Genomic DNA, 24,051 nt, shown 5'->3' on the forward strand with positions numbered 1-24,051 from the left:
TTGGGTGTTTTTTTGTGATTGGCTGGGTAACCGGTTGGTGGGACTGTGGTTTCCTGCTCTAAGTTTGACTCTGACCCAATGGCCAAATGGTTGAGGTCATCACCTGCCAAACGAAATAAAATGGTAATGGGACAGGTACTTAGGCGATTTTCCACTCTTTTTCTTTTTGGCTTATTCACTTGCAGCACTTGCGCAACGAAAAGAGCGCATTTTATTGAATACCATCGATGGCGATCGATCATTCCGTCGAAAACGAACGACTGCCAGTTGATCGCACAAAAGAGCCAAATTTGATTTTTATGCCGCCCATGATTTAAAATGCGGCCAGCGGTGGAAACGTGCAAAAGCCAAAAGGTTCAAGTGGTTCGGTTCTGGAATTGGCCTATCAGACGTCTATAATTTGCATTTTGGGACAAGATAGGCTGATTTTAATTTTTAGAAAATATTCTTGCTACTCTTTGTTCTTAAAGATTCATTTGTGTGAATAATTTTGGTTGAAAAACTGAATTCTTAAATTTATTAAATCTCTTGAAAAATGTTTGTATATGTTGCTTAAAAGGTACAATACATACTTAGCTGATAATTTTATTGCTTAATTTATATGTTAATCATTGATGATTAAAAATGAATTAGGACCTATTAAAACTGCTTCTATAATAAAGAGGGTTTTAAACATATTCAGAAATATGTATAAAATGGTACACAAATATTCGAATATAATGCGTAATTAATACTTCTTGAATGCATTGTGTTTTATTAAAACCCAAAAATATATTGGAATAAGATAATGAATAAGACTGATTTATTGAAGAGTATAATAACTTCAGTTTCCGTACTTATTTTAAATGATGTACAAGTGCATAGGTGATGAAACCAATTATGGTTAGACCACGGCAATGATCTGAATATTTAGAATAATAAAGCTTACAATAGCAACTAGGACGGCTCATCGGGTGAGACACCTTCTTGTGAAACCCATCAATCTCTTGTGATGGGCTCTGTGTCAACTCATAAGTTGCACCCGAACAATTGGACCCAAGCCCCCGATCGATTGATTGATTGATTTGCCGGCGACCCGATTTGCCAGACAGCACGAATTATGTGCAACCGCAGCACGGTAGCCAAAAAGACAAACACGCAGCTGCTCCAAACTCCGATCTCCATCCCCATCCCCATCCCCATCGCCATTACCATCGCACACCTCCACCTGCAATCTGCAATCTGCGATTCCATTACCATTACCAATTCCATCTGTATCGCCATCGCCATTCTGAATAATGGGCAGGCATAAAGAATCGATCCCTGGCTCCCCCAGCTCCAATTCCTATGGATATCTGGCCATCCAAACGCCGGCAGGCGAACTCAATTAAGTACTTTGCGGTTGCTACATTAAAATGGAGAGCCAATAGATCGATGTTCATGATGCGGTATCAGCTTGTCTGGGCGGCACTAGCCTACAAGCAAAAATGAAACGTTTATCTGTAATGTTAGGAATGGTGTAAAAAAAAAATAGTTGATTATTAACAGTCTATAGACTTATTTAATCAAAGTTTTATTTTATCCTTAAAAATTTGTAACAGGCAATTCTAATTTTTTTTAAATATACATTTAACTCAGTTTTTTAAGAAATTATGCATCAAATTTACTATACGAGTATACTATTCGAAGTTATTTACTGTAATAATATTAATTTTTACCAATGTTATGTATTATTTTGTATCAGGATGTGGAGAATAGAAAATGTATGTTATATCAGCGGTGCCACAGATATTGCCACATTTTCCATAAAATTACAAAATAATGGGTAATAACCAGTATCAAATAAAAAATCCTTAATTTTACGATAATTGAATGATTGATGATGATTAAATGTTATTTGCTTTCATATTACAGAAAATACCATAAAGTTTTCTAATTGCTTTAAAAAGATATAAACATCATATCTCTGATTTTCTATATTTCCACACTTAACTTACCACTTATCATTGTGGAAGGCAGTTCACGTAGTGACGAAAAGAGTGGAGACTACTTGCTACATTTTGACCAAAATTAGTCATTTTTGGATAGTGTATTTATTTAGTGGAATGTAAAAACATTGTTCGTCACAAGAGCTAATATTGGAGTTTTTTACGTTAAAGGTGCGATCGTCACTATTATTTTTACCTCATTAAGATCTGTTTTTGTTTCGTAGATTATATCCATTATCCTGAAGGCCTGGATCTGCTGCAGTCCAGTGCTCCTCCTATCACTGTAAATGACAGTTCACTTAGTGACGAATCGCGTGGAGACTACTACATATAGCCCAACATGAGTAAATTTTGGATAGTAAAAACATTTTTAGTCACCAGAGCTAATATCGGAGTTTTTAACGTTAAAGGTGCGTTCGTCACTATTTTTATTACCTCATTGAGAGCTTTTTTTTTTAGATAGATTATATCCATTATCCTGAAGGCCTGGATCGGCTGCAGTCCAGTGTTTCCTATATACCAAGTCAGGTGCTCCAGCTGGAGGCGTTTGCTGGGCGCAGAACAGCCGACCTACGTGGGCCCATAGAGCGTACGAAATCGAAAGTCGGAGTTGGCATAATGAGGCCCAAGTGCTGAGGTGAGTTGAGCCACCACCCGACCCTCCGCACCACCCGAAGCACCACCCAGCCACTGGCCATTGTAAGCTGGTCGCTGGCAGTTTTGGCAATTACATCTGATTATACGAGGCAGCGGCTGTGGCGAAGCTGTGGCTCACTGGCTTGGTGGCTCAGAATCTTGGATTCTGGTATAAATAGTCGAGAGTGGCTGCAGTGGGGCATTAGTTAGTGCACGGCAGCTGCGGAGATGCAAACCACGATGACAACGCGACGACTTGGCCTTCTCGGTCTGCTGGTGGTGCTGGGTTGCCTGGTGGCCCAGGGCAAACCACATGGTTGGAGCAGCGGCGGCGGTGGCTCAGGCGGTTGGTCCTCCGGCGGTGGATCGGGTGGCAGCAAGGTCATCATCAGTGCCTGGCCATCCGGCGGTGGCGGTGGAGGAGGTTGGTCCTCTGGTGGCGGATCAGGAGGAGGCTGGAAGAGCGGCGGTGGAGGAGGCTGGTCATCCGGTGGAGGCGGCGGCGGTGGTGGCTGGCCATCCGGTGGCTCTGGAGGCGGTGGATGGAAGAGCGGCGGTGGCTCGGGCGGTTGGTCCTCCGGCGGATCCTCTGGCTGGCCCAGCTCAGGCGGCTCCTCCGGCTGGAAGTCCGGCGGCAGTTCAGGATTATCCAGTGCCCTGTCCAGTCTCTCCGGTTGGAAATCCCAGGCTTTGGGTAGCTTGAGCAGCGGTTGGAAGAGCGGCGGCGGCGGCGGTGGAGGCGGCTGGCCATCTGGTGGCGGATCAGGAGGAGGCTGGAAGAGCGGCGGCGGCTCAGGCGGTTGGTCATCCGGTGGCGGATCCTCCGCTTGGCCCAGCAAGATCAGCAGTGGTTGGTCCTCCGGCGGAGGAGGAGGAGGAAGTGGCGGCTGGTCATCCGGCGGAAGCGGCGGCTGGAGCTGGTAAACAGATCCTGGACACGCGAAGACATCCAATCGAGGCGAACCGACGACAAGGCGATTCTAGATCCACTGCTCAACTTGTACATAACATTCTCTGCGCTAAACTTAATCAATAATTTTTTTTTGTGTTTCTAAATATGTGAATAAATCTTACGAGAAAGTAATTTCTATCATGAATTTTCTTAAAAAAAAGGGTAAGTGGTTTTTGTGCTTTAAATTAATATACAAATTGGTCAAGATCATATATTTTGACTTGTGATCCAAAAATCAAAAAAAATAGTATTTTATATTTCATTAGTGAAAAAAATAGACCTTAAAATTCATTGAGGGGTAGGATCTTACGCATTAAAATGACTTTGTGATTTGTTTAAAAAAACTTAAAGAATCTTTTCGACCCAAACCTTTTGTATGTTTTTAAGAGTTATTTTAAATATTTTTTGTCCGATATTATGGGGCTATTTTTAATGTAGAGAATGATGAGTAGAGTCGTTTAAAAACGTTGGTGAACAGGGAACTTCAAAAAGGGTTTCTAGGAAAACTAATTTCTCGGCGAGATGATTTGAAAGACGAATTTTGCAATGCTTAAATATTAAAGTATAAAACCATTCAAATGGGTATGTTGATAGTATAGTCTAAAAATTTTTAACCGATAATGAAATTTTAAATGTTATATTTATTTTTCAAAGTGCAAGAATCTAGCCCCAGTGCCACTTTAATATTATTAATAATTCTTCTAATGATTTTCATAAATGGAAACTATCAGCGATTGCCACTACATTTTTCTCGCTAATAAGCTTCTTACCTCTTTATCACTTTACCTTTTTTATTTTCACTGGAACGTTCTAGATGATACCTTAAACATTAGCATTATCATTAAAAAAACAGAATGTATTTTGGAAAAGTAATTTTCACTACATATAAGTCAGAAGGTTAGAAGAATAACAGGTGCAAGTATGTATTTATGCAGAATTTAGAAATTCCAGCAAAAATACACTTCACGCATTATTTTATTTCAGAAAGGAAAACCATACGATTTACAAAATGCATTAAATAGTTTTATTAGTACAAAAAAACAGTAATAGCAGAAATAGAAGGGCTTTGGATAGAAGAAAACAGGAAGATCCAGGGGGTTGTCTCTATCTCTATGCCATGGAACACAGGTCAGCACCAGTCGGGGGTGATGGGTAAGCTGCTCTTGGCGAGGTATCTACCAGCCACCACCGTGTTGCTTGCCACCTCCGCCGCCACCACCTCCATAAAGGCCACCACCGCCTCCTCCGCCGCCGCCTCCGTGCTTGTTGTTGCCTCCGTTTCCGCCCTGCCAGGAAACGGAACTGCCGCGATTTCCGGCCAGGGACTTGCTGCCGCCTCCATGGCCACCTCCTTGGCCACCGCCGTAGCCTCCTTGTCCATGGCCACCTGGGGTTAACATTAAAAATGGTTAATGGAATATATTACATAATAAAATATTTATAAAATATTCAATCACCTTGGCTACCGCCTCCGTAGCCTCCCTGTCCACCACCTCCATGACCGCCACCACCGCCTCCTCCGTTCTTTTGCCAGCCTCCCTGGCCACCGCCTCCATGTCCACCTGTAAGAACAGGAAATATAAGTTAAAATATATATATTAAACCCTACACTTTGGAAACCCACAGGCTATAAAATATTCACCATGAATTTTACATATTCTGAGTTAATGAAGACCTTTTCCATTTCATTAAATTTTATTTGGTAATTTTAATTTACTGAAGGAAATATACTACTTAGATACTTTTGCAATTTATAAAAAAAATTCGTCAATAACTTCAAAATGTATAAAATTCCGGGTAATTTTTTTTTTTGTGCACTTAGCTTTTAATTTTTTAAATCTAGAGGTATTTCTTTTTTCTGCCCACTCATCCTATATAATTTTCGATCGATTTTACATTAATTGATTATTTTTGAATGATGAAATATTTTGAATTAAAAAATTGGTTATACAAAATTGTTGGACGTTTTGTTTATTTAATTTTGGTTAATGGTTTGCTTATAAAAAAATATGTTTTAAAATTACCTAGAAAACAGTTGAAGATTGACGAACAAAAAAACTCTGACAAGAAAAAAGGTATTATATAAAGACAAACTTTTGAAATATGCTTATATAGTAATTAATTTCTAAGAATAGAATTTTGTAATAAGATCTTAAATTTTAAAAACAATGTAATTATTGTGTAGATTAATAAAAGATGGCAAGGGTTCTGATACTACGGAGCTATACTTAGCCATAATTTGGGGTATAAGAAATGTTGCACATATGTAACATGGAAAACTAAGGAGCTAATGGCTTAAATTTGAGTGTCTCAGCACTGGGAGTATGATACACCTACCTTGGCTACCGCCGCCGTAGCCTCCCTGGCCGCCGCCACCGCCTCCTCCGCCCTTCTGCCAGCCACCCTGACCGCCTCCACCTTGACCACCGTAGCCGCCGCTACCGCCACCACCACCGTAGCCACCTCCACCGCCTCCTCCGCCCAGCAAACCGGCTGAGGCAAAGGCGATCATCAGACCGCACACGAAAACAAGGATCACAAAGTGACGCATCCTTTAATGACACTCAAAAAAAATATAGAAAAAAATATTGGGCCAAATATTGGAACCAAACTCTGTGCAATCCAAACGCTGCTGGAGGCTCAACACCACTGATGAACCAACCCAGAACTGAGCCATGTTTTTATAGCTCCGAAAGGCGGAAACTTCGGCTGAGTCAGCAGCCTGCCATCCCTCCGAAACTCCAATTGAGCTCCCAAAGGAAGGTTGAGAACTGCACTTCAAGTCGGCACAATGCGACTTGGCAAGCAGCTTGTCTGTCTCAAAAAAGTTCTCAAGTACGCCGGCGCATTGGCGCACTCGGCGGATACGCAATGTGCGCCGGCTGGGAACATCGCGTATACGCCACCGCAGCACTTGCAAACTGCTGAGCCATGGCTGCATCATTAATTGCCCGCGAATAGCTTATGGCACATAGCACATTTGGCCACCAAAACGCCTTGCAATTTGTCTTACAAGTTTACTATTTCCATGCGAAATTCTAGGCATTTTTTTATTTTTTATTTTTGCCGGCCATGCAATTTGTTGTTGAATTTTTCTTAATTATTTTTTCTAAGAATGTTCAAGACTTGCCGCTTGGCGGGGCTAAGTGAGTTGTGGAACTTGTGGTTCACATTTATTGGCGCTGTGGAGTGTGAGAATTTGTCGGGGAATTCAAGATGGCTATAAAAATTAAAAGGAAATAATGAAAGATACTAATATATAAAAAATAAAGAAGGTTTTTTTGTCGTAGTTGTGCATTAAAGATTAAATTATTTTTATCTATCCACTTGAAACTCTTTAAAGAGGCTAACCTAACATTATATCAATAAAACCTCAAACCTAAAAGTGAAAACTACTGCTATTTCTTGAAACATTTAAATATTGAATCTATGAAATTTGTTTTCCTTGGTTAGATTTTTTCTTATCTTAGATTAACAAAACACTTGGTTAAATTAGATTTATATTGGGGACTTATATAACTAAAGAGTGTCTCCAAATATTATATTTTTAAATCATAGAACTAGAATTTTCTCATGCCACAGAGCATTTGAATGGTGATCATAAACAACCGAATCTCCTATAATTTTCATTTCGCATTTATGTTCAATTTCGGCTTCGATTCACTCTATTGCCATGCAATATTTGCGGCAATTAATCTTCATTTATACAGCAGCCGCAATTGAATCGCTAAATGTACGAGGCACGACTCCGCAGACACTGGTTCAATGTCAATTGGCGTGCAAACATGGCTGGGTGCATGCTCAAGTGCATTACTTACCATAAATTTCATCAGCTCGGCGGTGAATATGGCCATATAGCTCTTCTTGGCTGCCAACGCGTGCTACAGACACATATTGTACATATGCACAACTGCAGGTCTTAACCACAGTTGTGTTCACAAGACTTTACCAAAGGAGGCCCAAGAAAATTGTCTGCACACAGTGGTATTCAAAGGGCTTTGATTGGAAATAAAATATACTTCGACTATCATATACCCGGTACTCAGCTAAGCAATTTTACCTATTAACTAACATTCCAACTTAATTTCGGATGATGTAAACATAGGCTTCACAGGCATCAGTTCAATCAATTTTGGATTTATGGCGAAACTTGAATAATTTTTAGCATAAATAAAACAAAATCCGTAGAATCTTATGGATTATAGTTTTCAAGATCACAGGGTTCACACGGGCAGACAGACATGGCTAGATCGACTCGGTCGGAAACGCATCCGTCTATATAACTGTTACAATAACACAATATACCCATTTATTCTTCTTAACAAGTAACAGTATGAAAAGGTATGATAAGCCATGATTATATGATGGGTATGATTTCCAATCAATATTTTGCTTGTTATTTTATTTTTTAGTTGTTTATTTTATTAACCATTTAATATATTATTAACCATATTAATTTGGAGACATTACCAAAAATCTGTATTAAGTTGAACCATTGGATGTGCCAAAAATAATTGGTGTCCTATAATTTTGTTAGGATGCCAATTGGCTAAAACAGGTTTACAAACATTTTTGTCTGGTACTAAAAAAAAGGAACAAGAACCAAGGGAAAATTTTGTTATACTCATAAAACTGTGTCCTATCCATCTGTGTTCAAAATATTCTCAACCGGTAAAAATGTGACAACAGCTAAACAAAAAACTTGCAGTGTCTTATAATTTTGGTAAGAACTGCATAATTTTGTATGTTGTTTTGAAAATAGAATCACCACCTCGCTAAGATGATGATCTCCGCTGAACTCCAATCGCATCGGCACCTTGGCCACCACCACGCTGTTCCACAATCATTTGCAAAATGCAAAATGCAAAAAAACATAAATAATGGCTCAGCAAGATACACTGGGTTTTCAAGTTTAGAATGTTAATTGCTAACGATCCATAATTTAAAGATGCATCATAAAAATGCTAAGCTAGTTGGCGATTATACGCAGTTTCGTTGAATTTATGCATTTGATTTATTTATATATTCATTTGTTACACAAAAAAAAGGTACTTAAAAACTATGTTACAAAATCGTGAATTGTGAACCAGGTGCAGAGGGAGGGGAGTGGGTAACAGGGCGGGATTGGGGATTGGGTTTTGTGTCCTAGAGGTGGTCCAGAGTGATCCAGGATACTTTACCACCAGCCACTATTGGAACCGGAACTAGACCATCCAGAGTTGCCGCTGCTCCAGCCAGAGTTGCCACCCCATCCGGAGTTGCCACCCCATCCGGAATTGCCGCCGCCCCATCCAGAGTTGCCGCCCCATCCGGAGTTGCCACCCCATCCAGAGTTGCCGCCTCCCCATCCGGAGTTGCCACCTCCCCATCCAGAGTTGCCGCCCAGTTTGATGACCTTAATGACCTGTGGCTGCTGGACGGTCCAACCACTGTTCCATCCAGAACTGCCACTGCCCCAAGGATTCGATCCCCAGCCCGAGGATCGTACCACTCCGGCCGAAACGCAGGCCACCAGAGCGCAGAGTACAATGAACATCTTCATCTTGGTTGATTCGGTTTTGAAAACTTGAAGTCCTGACTCGGTGGTGAGTAGATCCTGGTTGGTTTTTTATTTTTACTTTCGCTGTGCGTCTCGAAGTGTGACACTCGAATGCTGTAACCACTGGATCGCCACTCGCTATTTATCGCAAAAAAACGCGGCAACTGCGTGGCCCAGACTAATCTGGTCGAGAATCCACAAAATAAATCTCGAACCAACGGCGGGTGGCTGGGCCAGGTCGGCCAGGTACATAATTGCAGTTTCAGTTTATTAAACCACTTTGAGCGCCCGATTCTTGACCAGGGTCAACCGCTTTACAAGCAGAAGCCGCAACTGGGTAGCCATCAAGTCAGCCAACCATGTGGCCAAGTTGCAAAATTCGTACATAACTCACACGCTTGATGGATCATTTCCTCGCATCGCCTCGCTGCTGGCGGAAACTGCAGCAGAGCTGCACTGGGAGAAATCGGGATCAATCGATAATTCCAAGAAATTAATTTCTACTTAAGCAATTTAATTAAATTTATTTATATTCACAACTACTTAAAACTTCATCCCAGTTTACATAACTATTTACAATTCTTGACTCTTTCTTATCATCTTGAAACAAAAATTTCAAATAAAATTTATTGAAAAAAGCTTGTTTTCGAATTTTATAATTCTAAAATTAAAATACTTAACTCACATACTTGATTACTTAAAAATACTTTAACCCATTTTACATATAGTTTGAGGAAAAATTGTGAAATGGGTATTATTTAAAATACTTGTTTCCTATTATGGGTAAGTATTTGGTAAAAAATCGTTTTTAAATTAAGATTTTAAATAATAGCTCCAGTTTTTTATTTAAAGTTAAGCATTAAAATCTACCATTTAAGCATAAGAAATATGGTCTTCGTATCATGAACAATGTTCATTGAACATGCACATTTTTAGTGCACTAAATCATTTAATCCTAGTCCAAATTTATATCGTTTTCCAATTCTTTTCCTCAGTGTAGTGGACTCTGTGAGCTTTGGTTTAAGCCGCAAGATGCGCGGGAAAAGAGGTGATCGTGTCAAGAAGCTGGCGTCGGGTGAGTCATTTGTCAAGTTGGCAGCTTAAGTCGCAAACGGAGACACTTGCAGTTACAAAGTTATGGAGATGGAGACGAAGATGCAGATGCAGAAGTAGATCCCAGGTGAAGGGGCCGAAAAAAATGAAATCCGAGTGGCACAGTGGGGAGATAAGTTCGAAAGGTAACTGGATCTCGGCGATGGCATTTCCTGATCGTGATAGTCAGCCGAAGGACATGGGAAAGCCCCGAAACAACCCCACTCAATGTCTACGTGATGGTTTAAATATTTAAAAAAAATGTACATGCACTACTTGGCCTATAAACAACAAGTTTATAGAGCAAAGCCACTCGTTTTTAATAATCCATTTGCATCATTGAAAAGACAACTTTCCAGCCATAAAGATGCAAATCCATCTGGGACATCTAGGCCATTAAAGAGCCTCTAGATATTCATATATTACCGATCCCAACGAGATGAAATCATCGCTCCCCTGACAACATTCACCACACAAAGTAAGGCTGCTGACCTTAGGTGGCCATAAAACTCATCTGGATCCCAACCAGGTGACATCCAATTCCACTGCCCATTTCCCACTGTACCTGGGCGCCACTCGGATAATGGTCAACATTATGGCCAGAAAGCCAACTCCAGTCAACAGTCAACAAACATAAGCTTGTGGCATTGGCGACACGGCGGCCTCTTTTCCACAGGTTATTTATCTTTCGGGTTTCTTTTAAGGGGTATTATGATGTACCCAGGAATCGGTGACCATAATAGGTATGTTTGATATTATAAGCAGGAACTTCTTCAGAAATAGGCTATATTAAAAGTTTAATATACTGTTATCTCAACAAAACATACAAAAAACTAGTATGAAGATTATGGGCTTATATTTTGATCTAATTATTTCCCAGACCTCTTATATACTGTTGTTAATATGCATTACTAATTACACATTCAAAAATGAGTAAAGAAATTTATATTTAGAATACGTTTGTAGGATACTCTGGAAATACATTTTTCCACATCCAATAACCTGTATTTCCATCAATAGAAATTTAATAATAATATTTACTTAAAGACTTTTTAAATTTCTCACAGAATAAAAGTAATATTTAGACTTTTTTGAGAATAACAGTCATCAAAAGACTTTTAATTAAAAAGTCCTGACTCATATATTAAAAAGACTTTTGAAATGTAATTCAGTTAAGGATTTCGATTTGTGATTTATATTGGCAGCACCATTTTTCCTGATGGGAGAAAGTCCCATTTCCGCTGTTCGTTTTAAAAAATTAAAATTGTTAAAAATTATATTTAAATTTGGAACAATTTACAAGAAATAGCTGTAATTTTCAGTCCCTGATTTTATTATATCGAATTAAAACACTGAATTCAAAACCTATCTTATAATATTTAGGTTATTTTTTTATTTCAATATTTAAATGGGCATAAGTAAGATAATCATTTCTTATGGTGTACTTCACCAACTTATCACTAACACTCTCATTGGGTATCACACGGAAAGGGTATTCCAACTTCGAGAGCCTCCTTGCATCGCTGTTTGGACTTTGCATAAGCATAATAAACACAACTTTAATTGAATTGTCAACGTTGAGAAGGCAAGTTGTATATTGCATATCGACCGCAATCGGGTCGGGCCAAACGATCACCAAAAAAAAGAAGAAAATATAAAAACTAAACCTTAAAATAACTTAGGATAGTTTTGGGGAGATCTCGCAGAAGACCTCATCCACCTCCTTAGAACCACAATCGCGATGTCCTCGTGGAAGTCGCCACCTCAGTTTTCGTCGAGGAAGCGGGACACTTGCCGCACTGCTCCAACTGGGCGTTTCGCACAACGGAGGCGTGGGAGCCGTAGGGCGAGGAGCCGCTGACCTCCAGGAAGTAGTTGCCCTTCACATCGTGGGGCACGTTATAGCCCATGGGCACCTCGTTGCCCGGACAGCGGAGATCCCGGAGACGGGACATGGAATTACAGCGTGTGGCCCGGAAGTTCATCTCGTTTCCCGGATAAATGGTCTCAGCGAAATATTCCCAGGATCGGGCATGGGCACAGGTCACCGTAAGGCAGCCCGCCGGCAGGGGTCCCATTCCGCCAGGATAGAAGTCCACATCGCCCATCGGATCCCGTTTGCCCAGCACCCCAGGATTACTATGGATCACGTCCACGAACCGAGCATCTCCACGCATCAGACCCGACAGGACTTCACCCTCGTTGAAACAGGGCTTGGCCGGATCCAGACCCGTAATCCTGGGTATGGTCTGATTGGTCAGGCGGCGCAGGTGCCTTCCTGCCGATCCCACTATGTGGGCACCCAAGCTGTGTCCAATCAGGTGGATGTTGTCCACCGGCACCAGGTCCAGTAGCTTCACCAATCCCGCGGCTATGTGCTCGCCAATATCCTCCGTATTGAAGGCTGACCATGTGTATAGGGTGTCCACGAAACGAGCTGCATCCAGCGCCTAAATTACAGGGTATTTATAATTAGTTAACAAATATTTATATTTAAAATATATTTTAATAGGTATCCCCAATTAAAATATAATAATAATAATATTAAATACCCTCTGTAAAATGTCTTATATAGATGAAGTTTTTTTTTCTTTATGATACAAATTTAAACTAGTATTTCTCCAAGTGTAATCAAGTAATCATTTGATAAACTCGTATTATTTCTGGATTTCATTGACTTATTCATGACTTTCACATTTGTAACTCTCAAAAATTTGTCAACAACATTTTTATAAGCTGCTTATAATACTGGATATTATTTGCAATATTTTAATACTATCTAAAGCCTCTCCTTTTTTTCAAAAAACAAAATAAAGAATAAGCTAATGTTACATTTACACAATACGAAAAAACATTTAGATTAAATCCAGGTCTAATGAGCTGAACCTGTTTGTAAACGAAACTAATCTGATCGAAGCCTTATCAGCTGGTTTAATAAACAACTATAATGAATTTGTAATTTCATGTAAACAAAAGCCTTTAGGCAAACAATTTAATTGTGTTTGATTTTACTCAGTACTCACCACAAAGTTAACATCGCCACGACAATTGTAGGCCTTTGAGAATTCATCGATGGTATCCGAACCATTGACGGTTGTGGTCCACCCGGTGGCCAGGATGATGACCTTCTTCTTGGGATCGAACAGCGGGCTCTTCCACATGCCCTCCGGATTGGAGAGTGGGAAGTTGGCCTTTTCGCAGGCCGAATGCAGCTGAAAGTTCATTTTGTTGATGTCCGGCATATATTTCGACATGATTTTGTTCGATGCCAGCGCCTGGGAACCTAAAAATGGTATTTAGAAGGGTTTCTTTATTTAAAGAATCACAATGATTTTTCTATTTACTTATTTCATTATTAAAAAGAAATTGGTGTTACTCTGAAACTATAGTTCTTTATTCTGCATTTAACAGAAATTCGAAATAGAATAGAGTTTTCTGAAATCTTTAACAAAGGGTTATTATTAAATTCCATCTTAATTTTCTGCTACCATCTTAAAAAGGAATAGATCAAGGACTAATTACTTACTAAGCCCACAAGAAAATGTTCCCAATTTTTAGAGAATCAAAGTTAATGGCTTCCTTTTTTCTAAATTTTACAAAATATTCCCTTTGTTTTGTTAGTTTACTTTATTGAAAGAAAATGGTTTTCAGGGGTATATTATTTTTTTTTAATTTCTAAAATCATTACCATGAATTCCTTTGTATAAAATTCAGGACGAGCATTATTTCGAGCGTATATTTTAATTAAAAACAAACACCTTGGGTCATGTTTTGACCTTTAATAAGTACTTACAAATAGTATTGATGGAGTTGGAGACGAATTCAAAGGGATAGCCGGCAATGAGCTGTTTGCTGCCATCGAGGAGACCCTGGGGCGTGGGCAGAAGACTGGGATCCACGATGCTGGAGCCCACTTTTCCCGCGGATTCAATTATATCAGACAGAGTAAACTCGATGGAGTGGATCGAGGGAAAAGAAACCAGCAGCTGGAGGAGGAGATATACCTGAAGCGGAAGCATCTTCAGCGCAATTCGTGCCATCCTGGACGAGAACTCGATGAGAACTGAGTGCCGGAAGCCAAGTGACAATTGATTTTATAGCCTCTAGAGGGAGGGGTTCGAGCAACGAATACACATCGCCTTATATGTAGTCTATAGATGATTCCACTCAACTGTGACCATATCGATGTGTGTTCCGATCAGATAAGGTGCACTTGTCACCTAATTAGTTTCCATTTCGATTTGCTGCCTTCAACAGATCTCGCCGGGAAATCGAGAAATTCAAGAAATCAGACTCAGAGCAAACTGCACTCGCATGTCCCGAGCTCATCTGCATTTATTTTAATTCTAATCGAAAAGTATAGCAAACCGGGAGGCATTAGTAATACCAGGTAACTGCCTGTTATGCAGTGCGGGCATCCAGTCGATCGGCCAAACACCCTTTTTCAGCCATTATCAGCATTGAAATTCGACCTCTAATTTTATTTTTACAGGCCGAAAATAGATTGTGGGTTAATCCCACCAAAATAAAAGACGAGACTAGGAGGTCTTGGAATTCCCCAGTTTTTTAATCCCTCTAATCGCCGCGTGCCGTCTGTAACTGATAATGGCCCATTAAAATCTGTGAGTTTTCCAACAATAGGTCTTAGCGAATTGGCGGGGCCTGTGCCAGCGGAAGTGTATCAAAATGTTCACTGGAAAAATAATTATAGACTTTTCAAATTAAAAAAAAAAATATATATATTTTGTTATTTTTATTGAGGAGCTATAGATTGTAAATAAATTATTGCTATTTAAATAAGCTTATTAATAGGAAATTCTCTATTAACTATACATTGCTCAAATATCAAATAAATAATCATTTTTAATTTGATTTATAAAAGTTAGTAGCAAGAAGAATAAAATACAAGCAACTAGAACAACAATTTATAAACATTTTAAGTTATTTAAACTCAATTTTAAACTAATTGTAGTAAAAATAGATAAGAAATGAAATCGGAATTCGGAATTTATAAATACACTTTTAAATTTAGTGAAATATTAAATCACTATTTCTTAAATACTTATTTTTGTAGTGTAATTTCAATTCTCATGTATTTAACATCAAGTGCTGCTGCCGGTTACGACAACCGGGCCATAATAATAGCCATATTAATGCGGGCGCATTGCTCATTGCTTATTTCCCATTCCGTATTCCCCGATCTCGACTCCCAAACGCCAAGCCATTGTTTTATCATTCCGTCAACGTGCCCTGGACAATTTTAGTGGGCCCGAAACAAAAAGACGTCACAAAAGAATTAGCTCTGCGTTGACATCAGCTTTAGTCGATTTCACACACAAATCACGGCCTAAATGAATTCTCAGGGGAAGCGAAAGAGGGCTCGCCTGGGATTTGTCCTTGAAATTATCGGGAAAAACCTGTATCTGAACTGCCTAACAATTGAGAGATAAGCCGCACAGTAGATCTGACATATGTAATTGTCAGTTATCCCGCGCCTTACTACCTTTCATCGTTTCGAATTATATTATCTTATTTAATTTATTTTATTAACAGAAGTTATGTAAAATAAAGAATGTATTATATACACTACAATAAATACACTTTCTAAATTTTTTACATTTGGAACGCTTCAATATGCCTGTACGACTTTGATAAAGCGTGTCGAATGAGAAAAACACAGGTATAATCAATTGCAGCGTGCCGAATGTAAAAAATTTAGAAAATGTATTTATTTAGTAGATCGTATAATACATTTTGATATCGGAACTTTTGTTTGTTGAAGGTTATATTCTACCTGTAATAGAAATAAAACTTTTGGGAAGGTTTCATCCCGATAGCTTAAAAACTGAGAGACTAGTTTGCGTAGATCGATTCTTCTAGTGATGCTGATCAAGAATATATATTCTTTATGGTCGAAAACGTCGGAATCACTGCGTTGCAAACTTCTGACTGAAATCCTTATCCTCTCTGCAAGGGTATAAATATATTTTTATTATATATATTTTTTTATATATATTTTTGAATTTCTAACAAACTATGCAGACAAATTTAAAAGAGTAGTGTGATTTTTACCACTTTGTGTGGGCAGTTTTCCAAAAATTGTTCAATATATATATATTTTTTTTTTCGGAAACGCTTTCTTCTACCTTATAGATACCCATTTGCCCTAAGAGTAATGGTTTAAAATGTTTTCTTTTAGTTACAGACTATTTCTAGTCTGTTTACTAGCAAGATCCGCATTTGGTGCTTGAGTAGGTATAGGTCTGCAGATTGGCATTCTGGCCATAGGGCTCCGCTCGATTGGCACCCACGTAGAAAAGGCCCAGATCCGTGGGTTTGGCAGCATAACCCATCACTGTCCTGGTGTCCCGGCAAAAACTGCCAAGCAGGAGTTCCGAATAGCGATCACATCGTCTGCCCAGAAAGTCGTTTGCATTCGAGGGATAAACCGTTTCAGTCCAGTAATCCACGGCCCTTTGGTGCGAACAGCTAATGGTGGAAAGGCCCTCGCAGCCCTCCTTGAAGGGAACCCGTCCCTGGACAAAGAAGTCCGCATCGCCAGAGCGTTTCGGGGATCCCAGCATTCCAGGATTCGAGTGGATAATGTCCACAAATCGGGCATCACCACTCCGCAGACCCTCCAAATCGTTGCCGTCGTAGAAACAGGGATTGGCCGGATCCAGTCCAGTGATTCTCTTCAGGATTAGGCCCCCCGACATTTGCCGGTAGTTCCTGCCCGCCGAGCCTGCTATCTGGGCGCCCAGACTGTGACCCACCAAATGGAAGTGGTTCGTAACATAGGTCGCATTCATCCGGAGGAGTGCCGTGGCCAGAGTGGCTCCAATAACCTCTGTGTTCAAGGCTGACCATGTATACAGGGTGTCAATAAAGTCAGCGGCATCCAGAATCTTTAAAATATATAATAGTTAAGTTTTTAGCTATACAGAGAGATATATTCAAAAACATTGTTCTTGAATTGAGAACATTCGTTCTTAAAAACATTGAATGCTTCTAATATCAGAACCATATGGTGAAAAGAAAAAAGTTAAATTGAGTTTATTAAACAACTTTTTGATAAGTATACACTACTGAATGAAAATTGCACATTGAAAAGATTTTCAAATTAAAAATTTTTGTTCTTAAGAAAATTTTTTGCTCAGATATGAACGTCAGAATTTTCTCTGTGCAGGAAATCATAAATATTATCTTTAGTAAGCGGTTACTTGAAACCAAAAGTGGAGTAAAATATATCTGCATCTATAAAAAGACACAATTCTCTATATAAGATCTATTCAATTCTTCACTAATATTTCCCGACTCACCAAAATATTCGTGTCATTGCGACAAGCATAGGCCTTGGCCACGGGTCCGCTGTTGGAATTGTTTATGCTCGTTGTCCAGCCGGTGATGAACAGGACCGTGGGTCTATCCTGGTAAAATCCAGGAGTGTTCCACAGCTCCTCGGCCTGCGTCAGTGGAATACTGGTATTCTGACACTCCTGCTCGGTGCGAAGGAGAAAGCTCATGCGCGAGACATCTGGAACAATTTTGGACCTCACCACGCCCAGATCTACAATAGTACTGCATATATAGTTGAGGGTGGAGAAGGCTATATCCAGGGGCAGGCCGACGAACAGCTGACGCAACTGATCCTGCAGGCGATCCAGGAGCAGTTCCTGAAACGAAGTCGGTAGCTGTCGCAAGTTGAGCCTGTCACTTGCCTCCAACCCAGTCCTTTTCCAATCGTTATAAAATCCATTTTTACAATAGTTGGTATTGTCGTCTCTTAAAAAATCCAATATTATTTCCTTTTCAGTACTAGTTTTATTAAAACTCTTATTTCGCAAATAAATTAAGCTTTCATTCCCGAAAGTATTCACAAAATCAGAGATCATTTCTTCTGGGTTTATGGTATCCACATTTTGTGAAGTGATTTTAGATTTTGAACGATTTGGAATTTGGGTTTGCAGACTGGAATTTGTAGAGCCAATTTGACTTGGAATTTCGGTGACAAAGCTTCCCTTTATGTGATAATCGAGTTTCTTTAGGCTATCAACATCAGAAATATTCACTATTGCTGGACTTGATTCGTTGTAGGTTTCTTTTGGAAATTCACTACTTTCAGAAACGGATTCCTTTATTAAATCTGCTTCAATAGGCTTTGGAATCCGAGCCAGCACTACCAGCAGCACCACTAGAACCGAAGAAGTCATGGTAGTCCAAGAAACACTGGGAGAAAACTCAGTCATGACTAGCCTTTTATATGATGTACCCCATTTCTTTTTCGGCACTTCGAGTGAAATTTATCACCCCCGATAGATATAGATGTCTGGTTCTAAGACACGATGTCACGAAATCGCCCACGATTCACGTGTCCGAGGCTCACGATCCACTTGGGGCTTTCAAAATCCAGGTAGCAATCGCATAATTTCCAAGTAAATATTTCTTGCGTTAGGAAATGTTTCAGTGGCTGCCAAAAAGCGAGCCATCTAATAACCACCTTGCTCCGCTCCCAATTACCCGGCCGCCCCCACCATCAACGGCGAAACAAAAATTTAAACACAAAACAAGCGGTGCTATTACATTGGTAATTTGTGCGGTGTTGCTGCCGTCGTTGATGTTGCCGGCACGCAACCCAACAGCAACTAGCAACTAGCAACATCGCCGATCGCCGGCAACAGCAGCAGCAACATCGGCAATCAGAAGCGTTAAGAGTGCCTCCAGTTGGCCATTTGAGCGGTGGATTCGAAAATGAATACTGCCCAATTGATCACACTGGGCGACTTCAAAAACATACTGAAATGCTGGACTGACCACGGAGAAAAGCTACTATTATCAATCTGAATTCTGATCTGTTTTAAGATTTTACATTTATCAGAATTTTTTATATTTTGTGAAGCTCATTTTATCATGCATCTAAGAAATGAATTTAATTTAAAGATTGTTTAACATACATCATACCTTTAAGAAAACAAACGTCACTCAAAATGGTTACAATTTTTAAAGAAGCTATCTTTATCTCTATTTAAAAACCATACTTTTTGAAGTTATATATTATTATAATTAGTCTGCATTATAAATAGTTATTAATTAAGCTATTATAATATTATATTAAATTAAATAAGTAATAATGCATATTATTATATATTTATTTTATTTAATAATATAATACATATTATTATATATTAATTATTTTTATTTATTTATTATATATATATTATTTATATATTTATTAGTAAAGATAGGCAAATAAAATGCATATAAAAACGATCCTAATATTTCATTAGAAAAGTTTTTGTGTGTAGTTAAAAATAGTACTCTACTTTCTAATGGCTTTCATAAATATTAAATTGTTTTTATTCAGTGTACCTCAACTTCGTTACGACCGATTTTTAGTTTTTGGCAATTTATTCGCACATTTTAAGTTGTATTGCCGGCAGGCACCATCGACAAATGTTTATATGTACATCGGTTGCTATTTTGTTTCGCTTTTCCATCTTTTGCAATCTTTCAGGCACTCGTGCTCCATATATTTATATCTATGGCATATAGTATAGTATCCATATCTGGTGGGGAATATGGGTGAGTGTGTCAGACGCATGGGGCTGTGGGTTTTTGGAAAATGCTGGCGATCAATGCTTTTCGCTCTGTTGGTTCGTTGTGCTTTAAATTGCAGTCGAGAGTCTCATGAAATCGAAAACAATTAAGATTTCTCTATATTCCTCAAAGTGCTTTAGTGGTGATTAATAAATGTATTTATGTAATATATATAAATAATACATCGAATTGTGTAATATGTTATTTTACAGTTTTGTTTATGAGTTGTTACTCAAAAAACTATCTGTTTAGATAAAATATAAAAGAATTTAAATTTTAATAACTAAGTAAATAAGTATTTTAAAGATCGTTGAATAAAATGAATGATCTTCTTTCTTAATTTTAATTTTTGTAATATATATAAATAATATATATAATTTTATTATATGTTATTATACAGTTTTTTCGTTTATTTAAGAGTTGTTATTCATAAAACTATCTATTTAGATAAAATATAACAGAATTTAATTTATAATAACTATGCAAAACTTTTAAGAACATTGAATAAATTGAATGAATTTCTTTCTTATTTATTTATTTATTGTACTCTGTTGCCAAAAGTTTAAAACTTAAGGGAATTTCTTTCTTATTTATACTTTATGTAATATATATTAATAATATATCGAATTTTATTATATGTTATTATTATATTATTTAAGAGCTGTTATTCATAAAACGATCTATTTACTTTAAATTTTAATAACTAACCAAATAAGAATTTTTGAAGATCATTGAATAAATTGAATGAACTTCTTTCTTATTTAGCTTTAGTATAAATATTATAAGTTTCCCAAGAAGCTAATTGCACTTTTTGGCGGCTTTGCACAATGAACATAGCTGACTGCATTGTTATAAGCCAAGAGATATATACCCACAACTTACCTCCAATAGACGTATAAGTGAATGACTCTTTATATTTGCCATTCTACTTCCACTATTTGCTGTTGATAAACCCAATTAGTTGGGCTGTGCCAAAAAATGTGAGCTTCCGCCTCGAGTGCAAATAGGCGGAGGGTTAAGGCTCACAGGGATGCCAAAAGTGACGCAATGGGCCAAAAACCCAATACCAGGCACCAAGAACGGGCCTAATGGCCGAAAAAAATGAAAAACAGAAGATAATCATAGCAGAGAAGACGAAAATTATTACGTATACGCACCATTGCAACAGGCTTTTCAATGGCCCCGCCACTTAGACGTCGACGTAATGCGGAGTAAGTGCAGCAAATTATCAGCTCCAGCCGAACGACGAGCGGCCAGCAGGCAGCAGGCAGATGTCCGTTGCAACATTTTTTTTTTCTGTGTTTTTCACTTTTCGCCAAACAAAAGACTGTGTGTGTGCAAAAGTCAGTGGAAAATGCAGGAAAATGCGGCACAAACTTTGCGGTCGAATGTGAGTGCTCCGAGCATATAAAACCAAATGGAGTTGGTAGCAGTAAATTAGTTGTCTCGAAACATTTCACCGCGTCGGTTAGAAGGTCTTAACTTTTCCCCAAAAACAAAAAAACAATCCAACCATGTTCACCTACCGCCTGAAACTGATGATCCTGCTGGGCCAACTGCTGCTGGGCATCCAGAGCTATCCCCTGGGCGATGATAGCTCCTCCTCCTCCAGTGTGGTCCACTCGGCGGGTCTGTTGGGTCACTATGCCGGCGGTTTGACTGGCGGCGAGGCATTGTCCAAGCTGGATTTCAGCTCATCCTCCCATGAATTCGGCACCACCGGGCATGAGGATCATCTGGGCTCCCTGGGTGACCATCTGGGCGAGGAAAGCTTCCCCGCCGACTATGGCAGCAGTGATGCTGGCGAGGAGTACGCCGAGGCCAGTGAGGTGCATTCCCACTACGAGGATCAGAAGGCAGTGCCCGGCATCGATCATGGCAAGGGCGCCTTTAGCTATAGCACCCTGTACGAGTTCAAGGATCGCGATGAGCACGAACTCCATCACCTCCAGCACCAGGCCCTCGAGGAGCAGGTGGAGCACCAGGCGGAGCACGACCACCAACTGGACCACCACCAGCTGGAGCATCTCTACTAAGACTGTGATCGTCGCACCCAAGACCTAGCAAAATGCTCAAAGATTATCTTATTCTAAAACTGTTTTTTTTTTGTTAAAAATTATTGAAATAAAACTAAGTTAAAATGAATTTTAAAACGTGTTTTGGGGCTAAATATAAAGGAGAGGATGTATAATATTCTTGTAAAATTATAATCCCAATACAGGGACCTTTAGTTTTTTTTACTTTAAACAAAAACGCAAGCCTATAAATCTATAAACAAATATGTAAATTTGTATATAAAGATATAGTCGCCCGATTAAAAAAAAAACAAACGTCGAAATTTTACTCCCAGATTAAAAAAGAAATATGATCAAAACCAATAAAGCTATAAGTAGTTCAATAATTTTTTCGGGTCAAGATATATTATTTCCATTAGATACTTGTAGAATAGATTTTGAGTCTAAAAATAAAACGATAGTTTTTTATCCCAGCAACCCTATAAAAATACTATATATACTATAAGTGGCTCTCTGGATTTTGATAGTATCAATCAACCCTAGTGTTACTTGTCAAAGAAAATTCAGTGTCTCTTGAAAATTGTCAGTGGTTAGTTGTAAGTAAAAAATTAAAAGCTGTTCTCATGATGAAGCACATTTGTCCAAAATTGGGGGAAATATTACTGCAGACTTGCATTGAAGAAGCGGTGAGTTTTGGAGTTACACAGACACATATTAAATATGAATTAATGTGTAAATTCCTTAGTTAATTTGCCACAACAAATATCAAGGGAAATTTTTGCAAGTCACCTGGAGGCAGGTACAGGTTCTATAAAAAGTATCTGGCTAATATCCTGCTTGCAGCCCATTTCACCAACAAGACCCCGAAAGAATTTGGAAAACTTAAAAGGGCCAAGCTTAAGAAATGGACATGGGTCTTAAGTCTTTAATCGTCAGGATTAAATAGGATTCCTGGGCCATTTCAAGAGTATCCAGATGGGTGGGTATAAAACTCCATAATGCGCCATATGGTTTTATGATTTCTTGCTACCTTTTACTATTTTACCTGAAGTTTCGCACCTGAAGACTATGTATGACCTGCCCCAAATGAGACTGTCCCAAATCTACTCGAGGGACGAGGAGATGGATATACCCAAGATAGCCAAATGAGTCTGGAAAGATCCCCAGAAGAAACCGACAAGGCAATCAAAATGTTGCCCAAGGTGGTGGGAAAACCATCTGGTCGCCAGGATTTCAATAGCCTCTCGAGTCTAGTCCTCGCATATGAGCAGAAAGGGACCTCGATGTCCACTACCAGTGCCTACCAGGAGGCCACGAGGTTCTACCTGGATCAAGGACACCAGATTCCTGATAGTAGGGGCTCAACACCCTGCAGCCACCCAGATGTTGGCCAAAAAGGCGCAGAGTTTCTTCCGTGTCCTCAACGAAACGTTTTTCCAATGGGGAAACCATGGGGCTGTCGGTTTTTCACCCTGTGATCTCCCAATTGGAAAGGGACTTATTGAGGCCATCGAATAAACCCTGCCCGTTCTTGGCCTGCAACTCGGTAGCTGCCAGGTTATTGAGCCCCTCTTTCAGGATCTGAGATCCCTGGCACAGGTAGATTCTTTTGGACTGTTGGTAGGCATTGGTAGCGGTCATCCAGATCCTTCTCTGCTCTTTGGCGAAGGCCTCGATTAGGGATTTAGGTGTATCCTGTGGATGCACTCGATACCCTCATCGGGGCCTTCGCCCATTCGCCAGCCTAGCGAACCACACCATCAGGATCTGGAGTACCTGACCCAAAGGATCCAACGACTGCCATGATGAGTACCGCATCCGTATGCAGGAGCAACGATCCCAAAAGCATCAGGAGCTCATTAAGGAGGCGGAGGCTCGGGCTAAATATGAAAATGCATATCTCCAAATAGATATGGTTAATAAAATAAACAAAAAATAAAATAATATAAAAATAAATGTTTAATAATTACTACTCATCATAATAGAACATTTTGAGCCAAAGTCCGTAATCATTATGTGTTTTATTTTAAAATTCAAAATATAATCCCTATTTTTTATCAAAAAAATTAATATTTTTGAGTTTGGCATTTGCCTATGCAGATTTTTCATGATTTTTTGCGTAGACCCCTGGCAAAGTTTCATTCCTATATGATTAGGCACACATTAATATTGCAATTAAGCCCAAAAACATTTCACAAAATATTTTTATAGCAAGTTTATTAAGTGTCTGTGTAAGAAATAAAGTACCAGAAA

At 39.1% G+C, this 24,051-nt stretch overlaps 6 protein-coding genes and 1 long non-coding RNA gene across 9 annotated transcripts; 3 read left to right on the forward strand and 4 right to left on the reverse strand.

Annotated features, from left to right (window-relative positions):
* The first annotated feature begins 2,799 nt into the window (after positions 1 to 2,799).
* LOC118878404 (uncharacterized) lies at positions 2,800 to 3,687 on the forward strand. Its single transcript, XM_036821276.3, has one exon. The coding sequence runs from the start codon at positions 2,832 to 2,834 to the stop codon at positions 3,525 to 3,527; it is 696 nt and encodes a 231-aa protein (XP_036677171.2). The 5' UTR covers positions 2,800 to 2,831; the 3' UTR covers positions 3,528 to 3,687.
* An 869-nt stretch (positions 3,688 to 4,556) lies between these two features.
* LOC108004590 (uncharacterized) lies at positions 4,557 to 6,257 on the reverse strand. 3 transcript variants are annotated; one of them, XM_070997617.1, is made up of 4 exons: positions 6,007 to 6,215; positions 5,893 to 5,973; positions 5,013 to 5,117; positions 4,557 to 4,942 (listed from the first exon to the last, which is right to left on the reverse strand). In XM_070997617.1, the coding sequence occupies exons 1-4, from the start codon at positions 6,104 to 6,106 to the stop codon at positions 4,731 to 4,733; spliced, it is 498 nt and encodes a 165-aa protein (XP_070853718.1). In that variant the 5' UTR covers positions 6,107 to 6,215; the 3' UTR covers positions 4,557 to 4,730. The 3 variants fall into 3 exon arrangements, with proteins under 3 accessions (XP_070853718.1, XP_070853719.1, XP_036677060.2); XM_070997618.1 differs by lacking the exon at positions 5,013 to 5,117 and having other exon boundaries at positions 6,007 to 6,257; XM_036821165.3 differs by having other exon boundaries at positions 5,893 to 6,215.
* A 2,288-nt stretch (positions 6,258 to 8,545) lies between these two features.
* On the reverse strand, positions 8,546 to 9,215 carry LOC108004589 (keratin, type II cytoskeletal 68 kDa, component IB). The gene has a single exon (XM_017067528.4). It carries the CDS (start codon positions 9,095 to 9,097, stop codon positions 8,732 to 8,734), a length of 366 nt encoding a protein of 121 aa, XP_016923017.2. The 5' UTR covers positions 9,098 to 9,215; the 3' UTR covers positions 8,546 to 8,731.
* A 2,529-nt stretch (positions 9,216 to 11,744) lies between these two features.
* On the reverse strand, positions 11,745 to 14,260 carry LOC108004759 (vitellogenin-1). The gene is made up of 3 exons (XM_017067796.4): positions 13,980 to 14,260; positions 13,210 to 13,469; positions 11,745 to 12,636 (listed from the first exon to the last, which is right to left on the reverse strand). The coding sequence occupies exons 1-3, from the start codon at positions 14,224 to 14,226 to the stop codon at positions 11,911 to 11,913; spliced, it is 1,233 nt and encodes a 410-aa protein (XP_016923285.2). The 5' UTR covers positions 14,227 to 14,260; the 3' UTR covers positions 11,745 to 11,910.
* Positions 14,261 to 16,154: 1,894 nt separating this feature from the next.
* On the reverse strand, positions 16,155 to 18,422 carry LOC108021777 (probable phospholipase A1 magnifin). Its single transcript, XM_036821120.3, has 2 exons — positions 17,509 to 18,422; positions 16,155 to 17,094 (listed from the first exon to the last, which is right to left on the reverse strand). Exons 1-2 carry the CDS (start codon positions 18,397 to 18,399, stop codon positions 16,411 to 16,413), a joined length of 1,575 nt encoding a protein of 524 aa, XP_036677015.3. The 5' UTR covers positions 18,400 to 18,422; the 3' UTR covers positions 16,155 to 16,410.
* A 2,688-nt stretch (positions 18,423 to 21,110) lies between these two features.
* Positions 21,111 to 21,835, forward strand: LOC108004647 (uncharacterized). The gene has a single exon (XM_017067598.3). The coding sequence runs from the start codon at positions 21,298 to 21,300 to the stop codon at positions 21,817 to 21,819; it is 522 nt and encodes a 173-aa protein (XP_016923087.1). The 5' UTR covers positions 21,111 to 21,297; the 3' UTR covers positions 21,820 to 21,835.
* A 524-nt stretch (positions 21,836 to 22,359) lies between these two features.
* Positions 22,360 to 23,085, forward strand: LOC136117342 (uncharacterized). Its single transcript, XR_010654878.2, has 3 exons — positions 22,360 to 22,484; positions 22,544 to 22,777; positions 22,850 to 23,085. It is a non-coding gene; the product is annotated as an uncharacterized lncRNA (long non-coding RNA).
* Positions 23,086 to 24,051: the final 966 nt, after the last annotated feature.

The sequence above is a fragment of the Drosophila suzukii genome, chromosome X (genome assembly GCF_043229965.1).
Source record: "Drosophila suzukii chromosome X, CBGP_Dsuzu_IsoJpt1.0, whole genome shotgun sequence".
Classification (NCBI taxonomy): Eukaryota; Metazoa; Arthropoda; class Insecta; order Diptera; family Drosophilidae; genus Drosophila; species Drosophila suzukii.

Coding starts and splice junctions, on each gene's coding strand:
- LOC108004590 (XM_036821165.3), bottom strand. CDS start 6,106: ATGCGTCACTTTGTGATCCTTGTTTTCGTGTGCGGTCTGATGATCGCC. Junction 5,118..5,892: donor CTACGGCGGCGGTAGCCAAG/GTAGGTGTATCA, acceptor CTGTTCTTACAG/GTGGACATGGAGGCGGTGGC. Junction 4,943..5,012: donor CTACGGAGGCGGTAGCCAAG/GTGATTGAATAT, acceptor TGTTAACCCCAG/GTGGCCATGGACAAGGAGGC.
- LOC108004759 (XM_017067796.4), bottom strand. CDS start 14,226: ATGGCACGAATTGCGCTGAAGATGCTTCCGCTTCAGGTATATCTCCTC. Junction 13,470..13,979: donor CAACTCCATCAATACTATTT/GTAAGTACTTAT, acceptor TACCATTTTTAG/GTTCCCAGGCGCTGGCATCG. Junction 12,637..13,209: donor GTGGCGATGTTAACTTTGTG/GTGAGTACTGAG, acceptor CCTGTAATTTAG/GCGCTGGATGCAGCTCGTTT.
- LOC108004589 (XM_017067528.4), bottom strand. CDS start 9,097: ATGAAGATGTTCATTGTACTCTGCGCTCTGGTGGCCTGCGTTTCGGCC.
- LOC108004647 (XM_017067598.3), top strand. CDS start 21,298: ATGTTCACCTACCGCCTGAAACTGATGATCCTGCTGGGCCAACTGCTG.
- LOC118878404 (XM_036821276.3), top strand. CDS start 2,832: ATGCAAACCACGATGACAACGCGACGACTTGGCCTTCTCGGTCTGCTG.
- LOC108021777 (XM_036821120.3), bottom strand. CDS start 18,399: ATGACTTCTTCGGTTCTAGTGGTGCTGCTGGTAGTGCTGGCTCGGATT. Junction 17,095..17,508: donor GCAATGACACGAATATTTTG/GTGAGTCGGGAA, acceptor TATATTTTAAAG/ATTCTGGATGCCGCTGACTT.